Genomic DNA, 12,450 nt, shown 5'->3' on the forward strand with positions numbered 1-12,450 from the left:
GAATGAGGGATACCCGCATTTCCGTGACACAGCCTCTTTGTGTCTTGCTGCTGATCACTGCCTACCACAATATACTTTCAGACACAGGGAGGGCACGTGGGCAGGGCACAGGTGACTGAACCGATCCCTGTGGCTCTGTGAAGTTCTAAGGTACTCAGGGACCCTCTAGGGAGTCACAGGGATTTTCTGAATTCTGGATCTTTGTGGGATGCTTTCCCTGTGAGCAGATGTTACCACCTCACAGATGGCAAGAGGCCAAGACAGGTTCGGGTGGACCTGGATTTTAAGCAAAAGAGCCAACCAGACAGGAATGAGCAGACCCTGTGTGTAGACGACCTTGCTGTGCCATGTGCTAGCAGAGGACAAAGCAAAGCATACTCCATGGTCCTGGACAAAGCAAAGCACACTCCATGGTCCTGGACAAAGCACACTCCATGGTCCTGAGCCACCGTTTGGAAATTTCAGACACAGATTTAGAGATTTTTGTCTAAGTTCTGAGCAACAACACACTTTGAGAGCTTCGGCACAATTCTTTCAGGATAATGATAACCCGTGTGAATACAAAGCTTTACCATTCACACCCAGAGTTCACAGGATCTCACAGTCATCTGAAGTTTGAAGCAGGAGGTATTATCCTCATTTTAGAGATGAGAGAGCTGAGGCTGCCAGAGGTGGATCCCAGAGCCCAAAGCAGAGCTGCATGCTTCAAATCCTGTCTCCTTCCACCCCCCGTCGCCTGCCGCCGACACGCAGGGCCGCCCCCTAGGACAGTGCGTGAGCTTTGTGGCAACCATTGCTGCCATCACGAGGTGGCTCTCGCCTTCTCTGGGTCCTGCAGCCTGAGGGTGAGTCAGGCGTAGTGATAAGGGGACTGGGCTTTGGGTTCAGACAGAGCTGACTTCTCTTTCCGGTCCAGCTATTTACTAGCTGTGAGGCTCTGGGCAAATGGCTTGACTTCTCTGCGCCTCAGTTTCCCCTGTCTGTAAAGTAGGGGGAGTAAGAGACAAATAAAGTGGGGTCGGGGTAGGATTAAAGAGAGAAGTTTTGTAAAGCACTTAGCACGCGGTAGACATTCAGTGCATGGGGATCACGTGAAAGGCGGTGCGGGCTCCTCAAACAGCCCTGGGTGTTTCTAACTTGTAATCCCCAGTTGAAACAGCAACCTCCAAATGCCAAGACGGTTTGGCAGGAATATCACAGAAGTAATAAGACAGGAAGAACCAGCCGATGAATGTACCACTCTACCAGGAACAGCAACAGAGACTTTGTTCACTTCTTTAATTCTTAAAAATGAGTAAGCTGACAGTCGTGTACCCTTTGAATACCCAATAAAAACGTTCATTATGCAAAACAGTACAACCCTTTTCATTTTTTAATAATACTGTCAATATTTCAGAAAGGATGTATTGTTTCTAATGAATATCAAAAAAGTCACTGCAATGACGTTTCGCCTGCCCCCGCATTTCCCTCCCCGCCCCCCAAAGTTACCCAAATACTAGTAGGAAATTACAAAAAGCAAAGAACAAAAACCCTCCCTCCGCCCTGCACCATGAGTCCTGTGAAGTAAGTGAAGTGTTAAGTGCCACAAGTACAATGCGGCATGTCCCCAGCTAGGTCGTGGGGCTGTGCACTGGTGACAGTGGTTGGTGGAGAACCGGTGGCAGCAGCAGTGGGGAGACCCCCTCCCCGACCTGTTGGGAGAAGAGCAGACGAGGATGGACACAGGTGGGGGCTCAGCTGGAGCCCCGGTCTTCCTGAATCCATTTCCTGGGTCCACCGGAGCAGACAGCTCATCCCGACTTGCCTGGGGGGCGCTTGGCATCCCTCTTAGCAAACGCGGGCTTCAGACCGGGGCTGGCCAGGGCAGAGAAGCTGGGCATTTGGGCCAATCAAACACGCAGGTTTATTACAGGAAACTAAATCCTCCGTTTGGAGAAAACTCGCATTTCCACCGAATAAGATAGGGAACATAAAGGAAAAGGATAATGTGCACCCTCCGTGTCCCCATATAACTCAGGATCCAAGGCAGAGGCTTGACGTCAATCCAATGAAAGAAGACAGGGGCTTCCCTGGTGGCGCAGTGGCTGAGAATCCGCCTGCCGATGCAGGGGACGCGGGTTCGTGCCCCGGTCCGGGAGGATCCCACGTGCCGCGGAGCGGCTGGGCCCGTGAGCCGTGGCCGCTGAGCCTGTGCGTCCGGAGCCTGAGCTCCGCAACGGGAGAGGCCACGGCGGTGAGAGGCCCGCGCACCGCAAAAGAATATATATATATAAAATAAAAAAATAAAGAAGAGAGGGGTCAGCCAGGGAGGCCTGGAGCAGCACCAGCCACCTCCCCAGACTCCAGGGCTGTACCGAGGGAGGGGTGGGAGCCCCCATCTCCCCATCAGTGAGGCTGAGGCTTCTCAGCTCCCTGGCCAGAGAGGCAGGTGGGTTGGCTCCTGGGAAAAAGGTAGGGAAGAAGCCTTGTGAAAATTCCAGGGTTCTGCTGGTGACAGGAAGGATTGGGAGGGACTGGAGGTCACAGGATGGCAGGAGAGGGGGACAAAGAAGGGGCCGGTGGAGGAAACCAGGCTCCAGGCCCAACCATAGCTCCCGCCCTGGAGGCTGCCGGAAGGTCCTACAGTGCAGATCCCGGCGGGGGCAGTGGCAGGACAGACAGCCGCAAGCAGAAGAGAGGCTGCTGCCTGGGCCTGAGGACCAGCGCGCAGGCAGCTCCGGCCAGCCCTGCTGAGGAGGACAGAGAGGCAGACGGCCAGGAGGAGCCCTGCCACAGGGCCGAGGACCTGGCTGGTCTCGAGGATGGGAACACGCTCACGGATGAAATCAAACCGCATAATTTCCATGATAAACTTGATTTTAAATAAGGGGGCGAGGGGCGAGGGACTGCCCACCTGCAAGTCTTCAGAAGAACCCAAGATCAACAGCAGGTCTGCAAGCCAAGGAGGCACGCAGAGCATCTCCAAGAGATGAAGCCAGGTGGGCAGAACCTCAGAGGTCACGTGACCCAGCCCTCCCCACTGGGGACGCGCAGGAGCTGAGGCCCGAGAGGGGAGGGAAGTGCCCCAGATCACTCGCGGGACCAGGGAAGAGGAGGGCCTGCCACCCGGGAGTCCTGAGTCCGCTGCGACTTCTTCTGCTCTGACACAGCCTTGCTGTCTGCAAACCCACCTCTAGGAAGCTGGGGATGGGAAAGGGAGGGGCTGAAGGGGAAGCAGGGCGGCGCGGAGGAACCGCAGCTGCGCGGCCAGGGACAAAGGTGGGACACGAACCCGGTCGGTTCAAAGGCTGACCGAGGGGGACAGGCATTGCTCCCGCCCACCTGCCCCACAGCCCGAGTAGAAAAGTCTGACCCTATGATACAACTTCCTGACCCCTAGAAAATGCTGCTTAAAACCGTCCTAGCCCAAGAGGATGATACTAGTCCCTGTACAGGATTATCTCTTCGTACTGTTACTCACACGGCCACTGGGGGGCGAGGAGGGGATGTGACTTGAAACCAGAGTGGGTGCGGCCACCTTAAAATTAACTTGTTAATAAATCCTGTGCAAAACGAGCAAGCCTCTACCATTAGGTGAAGTACGTGGTTCAGGTATTCATTTGTACACAGGGCGGGGACGGCGGGGACGGCGGGGACGAGGAGCAGGAGAGGCATCAAGGCGGCAGTGGCGCTCAGAAGTGCGTCTCCTTCTCTGTGATAGCTGCAATGGTCCCATCACCCTTGAGTTTGGCGTCACAGTCATTAACCATCACCGTCCGTGGGCCTGCCCCAAGCCTGCCCCGCATGTTCAGATCGGCGCTGGGGGTCGTCAGCTTCTGGAATTTCTACATGGTTGGAGAGGAAAAGAGCTGTCTGAGAGTGGCTGCCGGGGTCCTGGGCCTGCCTTGGCGCCTCCCAAAGGCACGGCGGACGCCTCGGGCCAGTGGAGCCACCAGCCCCGGCCCGGCCACTCGGAGCTCTGTCCTGGACGATGCGTGGACCTCCGGGTCTCAGGTTCCCGCCCCCACCCCCGGACACGGGGACACCAGGGTACCCACTGCTACCGCTGCACGAGGAGTACGGAGACAGTTAGCGGAAGCGCCCACGCTGTACCTGGCCCGCTGCAGGCGGCCAGGACGTGAGAGCTGTACCCGGGGCTGCTTGCTGCCTCCCTCCTCCCGTGGAGACAGAGACGCTGGGGTGTGAGCCGCTGCGCAGCCTCACTACACGGGAGGCAAGTCACCTAACATCTCTGAGCTGTGTTTTCCCATCTGTGACATGGGATAGGGGTACCTGCCTGAAGGGCTGCTGTGAGAAAGAGCTACGGCACCTCCAGAGCCGTTCATACAATGATCGCTGGACAAACGGGTACGCTTCCCACAAGAGGCTGTCACCACGCTGCCCCATGCAGGGGAACAGGCGGTGTGTGTCTGAAGCCGGAAACGTCATCCCTGAGGCCACAGCCTCACGCCGCCTGGCAGAGTGGCCGGCTCCGGGCTGGGCGCAGACAGGGTGGCCATCGTCTACTCTACCGATGACGGAGTGGAGGCCACGGGCAGACCCTGGACACACGCTCCTGCCCCCTCGGCCCGGACTCGGGTCCCACACCTCAGCCTCATGTGCACCTCCGGAAGACATCCGGCCAGGACTGGGGAGGCCTTTCCAAGGCTGGGAAGACTCTGGGGTGGCTGGTTTCTTTATGATCAAGGTTCTGTTTTCTCTTTCAGATCCTGCCGTGCCTGAGAGAGGCTGGACCTATCCTTCCCCGGGTGGGAGTAACAGGCAGATCCCGCACCCCCGCCCACCCCTCGGCAACGCCGAGCACCTCCTGGGTGCCAGGCACGGTGCGAGGCCCTTGACACAGGACAGGAGCTGGGAACACGGGCTCTGGAACCAGACGCCTGGGCTTGACTCCCAGTCCCACCACTTAACTCGGGCAAGAACTTAACCCTCTGTGTCTCGTTCCCTCATCTGTCAAAGGGGGTCACAGGGGCACCTGCCTCTAGCGTTGTCATGAGGTGGCCTCAGATTTGTTGACCCATCCACAGCTCTTAGCACAGACTACCCACCCTCACAGAAATTCTCTGACCCCATGTTTCCTTCCAGATCCTTCCCATCAGCGGACAGAACCTTCTGGAAATGGAGGGAGGTGAATTAACTGGCAGGGGCCTGCCACGGCCAAGGTGTTAGGGCTCCGGGGATGCTCTCCTCTGGACACGTCTGGTCCCAAACCAGAATTAACAACTGCCCTTGACCTACATTCCCTGCAGGAGCAGAGGACCCTGACTTGCTCCGAGGGCACGAGCAGGCTGGAGAAAGGGACCTTCCCTCTCAGCTTGCTCCTCCTGGCTGGATGTTGGCTTTTCTGGAGCTCAGGCCCCTGGATGGGCAGGAGAGCTGGCTCTTGCCTGTGCGTGTCTGCACACAGACCCCATGCTGGTGAGACACAGGTCGGCCCCGAGAGCCCTGGGGTGCTGCGTTGGGGCAGGAAAGAGGTGGGGGTGGGGGGCACAGGGTACCTGCTCCATCACTCAGAGGCTGTGTGCCCTTGGGTAACTTGCTTCACTTCTCTGTGCTCAGCTTCCTCACCTGTGACATGGGGACAGGAAGCTCCTCCACCCCACAGGACTGCTGTGAGGATCCAGTGGCCTAGGGCTTGTAGATGGCTTAGAGCAGCGTCTGGCACACAGCAGACAGTTTGCAAAATGGGCGAGAAGCTGACTCAGACCTTCTGATCTGCCAGCGGGTGGGAAAGGAGAGTGAAGAGAGAGTGGGTGCGGGGGGTATGACGGGTTGGGGTCCGAATTCACTCTGCTACCAAGAGACCACATACTGCAGGATTCCACTGGCAGGAAACGCCCATAAGAGGCACACACACAGAGACAGATTTATGCGTGTCTGGATTGGGAACAGGGCTCACTGGGAATGGGCACTAGGGATCTTAAAAATAAAATAAATAAATTAAATAAATAGAAATATTTGCAAACTGATTTACGGTGACGACTGCACTACACAGAAAGTTACTAAAAAAAATCCCCACTGAATTGTATGCCTGAAATGGGTGAATTTTATGATATGATATAGAAAACATACCTCAACAAAATTGTTAAAAAATTTTGGTTTGCTAATTTTTGGCTGTGTGATCCTAGGCGAATGACTTAATTTCTCTGAGGACTAGAGGAGATGCAGCACGGAGAGAGCTTGGCACAGCGACGACAGAGGATAGATGTTCCACAAATGTCAGACCCTCTCCCTGTGCCCTGGGAATGGGGGCCTCAATGAACAGAATCAACAGAGCAGTTAAGAGCTGACACTTGGTCTCTCCTCTCTCTCCCAGGTCCTGGTCTAAGTGCTTTCCCTCTGCATACTCACTGAGTCCTCAAACAACCTCTGTAAGCGAGGGACTGCTGTTGACCCATTCTGCAGATGAGGAAACTGAGGCTGAGCTCAGGGAAAACGTCTCCACCCGAGGCCTCAGCACAGCAGTACTGACGAATGCCCGCCAAGGAGGAGCTGGCCAGGCTTCCCCGGGAGACACGCAGGGGCACGTTCTCATCACACCCATTGCCCAGATGAGGAAGCGGGGACCCAGACGTGCCCATGGCTGTGCCCACACTCGCCAGCCCTCCCAGCACAGCCAGCCCTGCCCTGAGCCATACCCCCCCCCCCCGAGCCGCCCTTGCTGACCCCTCCTCCCAGGCTGCTCACCTCCGGCAGCGTCCCCTCCGTCTTCCACACCTTGATGGAGAGCCACAGCGGGATGCAGAGCATGGAGGACAGGGCCATGAGCCAGCCGATGCCATAGCCCCAGGCGGGGTAGGTGTAGATGTTGTTGTACTTGAGGGGCTTGTACTTGACCAGGAAGAAGATGAAGATGCCCTGCGGGGAGACGGGGAAAGGTCCCTGGGGCGGCCCTCAGACTGCGTGCGGGCAGCCGGCAGGGGAGACGGTCAACCCCGTGTGGCGGCCTCGGAGACGTGAGGCCCCGCTGGGTCCACAGCGGGCAACACGGGGAACTGACCCCCACAGATCCCAGGAGACCCTCCCCGACCCCCAGGAGCCTCATCCCCAGCCTCTGGCCCAGTCAGGAGTTATTATTGTTTCCTATAGCTACTCCTCAGGGCTGCTTTCAAACCTCCCTTTCGGAACGAAGATGGTTTGTGAAGATGCTCTGAGATACTTCCAGTGCCAAGAACTGGGTGAAGAGCAGGGGGTCTTGCTGTTTTAATTAAACACCCTCTGGCAAAGGCCTCTCCCGGTCTGATGTGAGGGGCAGAGCGCGAGCCCCTCTTTACCCTCACGCTGTTGCTTCACTGTGAACCGCAGAGCCAAATGCCTTTCACGGGACCCTCGGCCACTGCAGAGGGAGGTGCCAGCCGTCTTCTATACACACGCAGGCATAGAACCTTAGGTCCCAGGAAGGGAGGTGATTTGCTCCCAATCACACAGCAAGCGGGTTGCAGGGCTGGGGTCCTAGCGAGGCCCCCTGGCCAAGCCCGGAGACTGTGTCCCCACAATGCCGGCTTTGAAAGGTGTCAGGTGCCTCGGGCTTTCTGAGGGCACAGAGGGTCCCCAGGGGGACATCACCTCCTCAGTCTCGGCCTCGGCCAGGTCTGGGCTCTGGGGTGCAGAAGTACGTGGGTGGGTGGGCTGCAGGCGGCTCCCGGCAGGGCCCTTACCGCACAGATCCCGGGGGTCACGACTTTCCAGCACCATTTGATGAGCGACAACGGCCGGTAGCCAATCATGTCTTCGATGTTATCGTAGAAGCGGTTGCTTCCTGTCCAGAATAGAGAAGACGGGCACACACACCCCAGAAGATTTCTGTACAAGACTCAGAGGGAAGGCTATGGGTGTCTGGTTTCCCCAGCCCGAGACAACTTGCGGCAGGAACCCTATTTCCCGCTTAAAAACTACCAAGGTGTTACATACGTGAGGTGTCAGGATAAACTGCAGTGGAAGGGACTCTGGTTCAACACTGGGGAGCGCCCTTCCGACCTTGCGCAGTGAGGCCCAGGAAACGGGCAGGAGTTTCGGGGGGAAAGGAGGAAGGAGGTCCCTTTGAGGCCGGGCCAGGGGCTGGCTGACCCGCGCGGGGGCGGGGCTCAGGGCTCTGAAGGTGAGCGCCGGACGGGTGGCCTGTGGGGTGTCTATGCCTGAGCCACACTGGGGAGGGTGAATCATCATCCAGCCCGGCAACCCCCACGCTCTCATACGGTTTGGGGAACCAGAAGGCACGTGCTGACTGAGGGCCAGGCACTGGGCTGGCTGCTTTGCCTACATTACCTCCTGCTCGGAGACAGGGTGATTTTTTCATAGCACTCCATTTTGCAGATGGGAAAACTGAGCCTCAGGGGCAGAAGGACAGAATCAAGGTCACAGTGCCTGAGCCTGGAACCTCTCCCTCTGCTGCAGGGATATAAGAGCAGGAGGGTCTCCCGACAGGCGGGAAAGGACAAGAAGTCCCTGAGGGGAGGACGAAGAGGTTGACGCAGATGGAGACCAGCCACGGGGAACCCAGGCCCCGCCGGGTCCCGGGTGCCCACGTGCTGGGCACCACGGTGTCCTGTGGGGCGTGGGAGGGCTCAGCCTCGACTCACCATACACCCAGCCGATGCAGATGCATTCAAAGATGGCCACAAAGAGAAGGCACATCCCACTGGCGGCGTAGGAGTCAAAGAGCTGGAAGATGTACATGCCACCCTGGGAGGTGAGAGGACAGAACTATGGACAGGGTGACAGACACACTGGACGGCAGAGTCAGCCAGCTGGCCTTGGGAAGGGGCTCTCTGCCCTGCGGCTACCACCAGCCGGGACTCACTTCCACCAGGACAGACTGGTCTCCCCAGGGTCCTGGAACACGTCGCCCAGCATAGCTGGGCACCCCCTAAGACCACCCTCTGGGGCTTGCTGAGATTGCGACGGTTTGTCTTGTCCCTGCTCCCCAAACGTCAGAGACAACACAGAAGACCAGAGACTGGAGGTTGGGCAGGCTCAGCACCTCTCTCCAGGTGGCTGTGACAGCCTCCCCACTGGCCTCCCTGCCTCCAGCCTCCCTCTCCTACCCTTCCCCACACCAGCTTTCACAGAGACCTTTCCAACCTGCACATCCAACCATGTCACCCTACAGTTTACAACTACCCCTTGGCTTCCTTCAGCCTGCCAGCCAGGGCTGCCCTCCTCACTGGGCCTCCGCTCCCCTTCCCACAGTCCCCCTCAACATGCTCCCTGCCTGGACACACCAAGGGACCGTCTCACTTCTGTGCCTTTGCACATGCTATTCCCTTTCACTGGATAAGTTCCTTCAAAGCTCATCTCAAAGGTCACCTCCTCCAAGCAGCCCTCCCTGACAGCCTCGTTCTTTCTTTGGGCCTCCATAGCACATTTTAAGGATTCACAGTTAAAAAAAAAAAAACCAGTGTTCCGCCATCAGCTACTCTGTTAGCTCTGAGCTCCCGCTGGGAAGGCCCCTGCACTGGTCCTCTGTGTGCCTCCCACCCTCAGCGCAAGGCCCGGCTTGCATTATGTCCCTGTAAGTGCAAGTTGAATCATATGGAGTGAGTGCCCCATTGGGGAGGGACTCTGAATGGCTTGTCCACAGCTGTGTCCCTGTTTCTGGCCAAAGACCCGGCACATAGTAGGTGCGCAATCGTTGTGGGATGCAGGGTTGGGGGGGAGAGGTGGGCCAGCTCTGTGATATGCAAATCTCTGATGATTAAGCTCAGTGGAAGGCCAGGGAGGTGCAAGCTTGGCTGGCCAAGGTGATCTGGGAGGATCTCTGGGAGGCAGGGGAGGCGTCTGGGTGGGCAGAGGAGGGGAGGCCAGATGCAGGTGTGGGAAGGGTTGGGATCCCTGAAGAAAATCCTACAACACAATGAGAGTCCTTAGCGGGACAATCAAAAGCAGCAGAAATAAAAGCACAAAAGGGAGGGAGGGTCGGGTTGGGGGAGGTGTTCCAAATGGCAGGACAGGACGGGGTTAAGAGGCCAGGATGAAGCCTGGACAGCCTCCTTATGTGTCTGCCACGGGGACCTCTTGGGACTAAGCTTCTCCTCTGTGTTCCCAAAGCGCCCGGGCCTCCTTCTGTCATGTGAAAGACCACACACCCTGGGACTATTTGTCTCCTCATTCATCTCTTCAACTAGATCAGGGGCAACACCTCAGTGCTGAGTCCAAGTGGTCCTAGTGTGACAGCAGGGAGTGGTGGAGACTGTGGCTAACTGGAGACCACAGGCCCCACGTGGCCACACAACTCCAGTCGATTGCTGCTGGGGGACGTAGGCCTGGGCAGCCAGGCCTGCAGATTTTCTGGAAGATGCCAAAAATCCAAATTTTCTTGAGAAATCTTTCTCTTTAATTTTGGTAACCTCTTCGTCTTCTTAAAAAATCACAGTGAGGGGGAAACAACATGGATCACTGGGCCATATCTGGTCTGGGGCCTCCTGTCTGTGACAGATATGGCAGGCGTTCAGGTCTCTGAGGGTAAGGAGCTTTCTGAGTTAAACCTAGGACTGCCCTCCTAATTGCTCTCCCGAGGGTCTCCTTCCACAAACATCATACATTAAAAAAACCCAGAAGGGGCTTCCCTGGTGGCACAGTGGTTGCGAGTCCGCCTGCTGATGCAGGGGACACGGGTTCGTGCCCTGGTCCGGGAGGATTCCGCTGTGGAGAGGCTGGGCCCGTGAGCCCATGGCCGCTGAGCCTGCGCATCCGGAGTCTGTGCTCCGCAACGGGAGAGGCCGAGGCAGTGAGAGGCCCGCGTACCACACAAAAAAACAAAAATCAAAAAACAAAAACAACCCAGAAGGAAGCCTTAACGCAGTGCTCTCCAAATGCCAGCTCTGTTGTAACTGGTCCCCAGGTCTCAGTCTAGCTGTTCCTACACAGTGTGATCACAGGGCAGGCGCTACAGTTACCCTCAGTGCTCACGTGGGGGAAGCCGAGGCCCGGGCCAGTGAGAATATGCACCACAGGTCACCTAGCTGCCCAGCTGTGGGGCTGAGGACTGAGCCCAAGTGTCCGGCTGCAGAGCCCGTGCCCTTCACCACCCGCCACACTGCCTCAGGGGAAGATCAGATATTTGCGGACTAGTTTTTCCCTAGAGCAGAGCTTTAAATGTGTTTAAATGAGGGAGAAGATCCTGCCAGCAATTACTGAGGCCGACAGGGCCCACTTGGCAGTTTGAACTTCCCGGTGTGATCACTCAAGGACACGCTGGTCCTGGGAAGACGCAGCGCTGGCTCCCTGAGGGGCTGGGGCCCCAGGTGCCCCAGGGCAGACCCGAGGCCTGGAGGAGGGTGGGCTGGAAGGCTCTGTGAGCAGGGCACCCAGGGCTGGTGTCCAGGAGGGCCCTCCACCTGCCTGCTGCAAGCCTGGGACGCCCGCCAATGTCTGCTCTTCTTGTAGAGTCACCAGCCTTTTTAAGGCATCAGGTAAACCCCCAATCTGTGTGTGACAAAAGACTCTACTTTGCATAATTAATCAGCACTTCATGAGGCCCTGCTCACTGCCTCCCTGGTTCTCCATGTGGGGAGAGAAGAGGAGGAAACGGGAAGTGCTGCACCATTCATTTGCTCAAACGCTGATTATCACTCCTAGGAGCAGTAATAACACCAGCCACCACGCCCCAGAGCCCACCCCATGCCAGGTCCCAAGGGTGCAGAGCAGGTCAAGGCCAGCTCCTGTTCTTGAGGACCTCGGGGCCTGGTGGGGGTAGCAGGTGAACAGACAGGTCATTGTAATGGCCAGAGGGAGGCTGAGCTGAGCTTAGAATGAAGTCCTGAATGGGAAGGAAAGCAGAGGAGGCTTCCAGGAGGAGGTGGCATTTGAACTGAGAAGTGGAGGATGACGATCAACAGACCGACTTCAGTACCGAATCAGCTGCTTTGACGGATTCTGAATTCCCTCATTTCTTTCCATGTTTCTTACAAAACCTCTTCTTGTCTCTAGACAACAGTTTTTAGGCTTTTTGGTGGGGGGTGGCTTGGCTTTTAAAATTAATTAATTTTGTGAGTGTGGATAAAAAGATATCTAATTTCACCTTCCCAAGATACTTAAGAAAGTATTTATTAGACAGGTTGGCTGCAGGAGGGAAGAGAATCATGGCTTTATAAGACAGTCTTAATTTAGGGTCATGATGAGCCCCTCCTGACCCCAGGCAGAGACAAGAAGAGGGTACCACACGCAGGGCTGGGGCGGGAACACACAGCGCCTGAAGGTGCCCAATTCCTCATGCCTATTCTCAGTGATGCCCCACAAAAGCCTCCTCTGAACTTGAGGCCGATCATAGTAACTAGTTGAGGGTTCCGTAGCTGACACTGTCCCCTTCGCCCAGAAGTTACTAAAAGGGGCGGCCCCGGCATCCAGACGTTCACGATGACCAGGTAAACCCAGCCTTTCCCTCTGGGAGTTTCATTCCCTCCGGCGGTAAAGTGGAGACCTTGAGCTAAGCACTTACACACGCAGGACACT

The 12,450-nt window shown here is 56.8% G+C and overlaps 1 protein-coding gene across 2 annotated transcripts in view; it reads right to left on the minus strand.

Annotated features, from left to right (window-relative positions):
- Positions 1 to 1,259: 1,259 nt before the first annotated feature.
- The window catches only part of SLC6A11 (solute carrier family 6 member 11), a 128,223-nt gene continuing 117,032 nt past the window's right edge, over positions 1,260 to 12,450 (minus strand). Inside the window, exons 11-14 of one of the 2 annotated variants that reach the window (XM_059076100.2) lie at positions 8,580 to 8,682; positions 7,659 to 7,759; positions 6,688 to 6,858; positions 1,260 to 3,824 (exon numbers count right to left, since the gene is read on the minus strand). In XM_059076100.2, coding sequence (XP_058932083.1) covers positions 3,672 to 3,824; positions 6,688 to 6,858; positions 7,659 to 7,759; positions 8,580 to 8,682 — 528 coding nt within the window. In that variant the 3' untranslated portion in view covers positions 1,260 to 3,671. The remainder of the gene's footprint in view (positions 3,825 to 6,687; positions 6,859 to 7,658; positions 7,760 to 8,579; positions 8,683 to 12,450) is intronic. The other variant, XM_067043453.1, reaches the window with a different exon arrangement.

Source organism: Kogia breviceps, chromosome 10 (genome assembly GCF_026419965.1).
Source record: "Kogia breviceps isolate mKogBre1 chromosome 10, mKogBre1 haplotype 1, whole genome shotgun sequence".
Lineage (NCBI taxonomy): Eukaryota > Metazoa > Chordata > Mammalia > Artiodactyla > Physeteridae > Kogia > Kogia breviceps.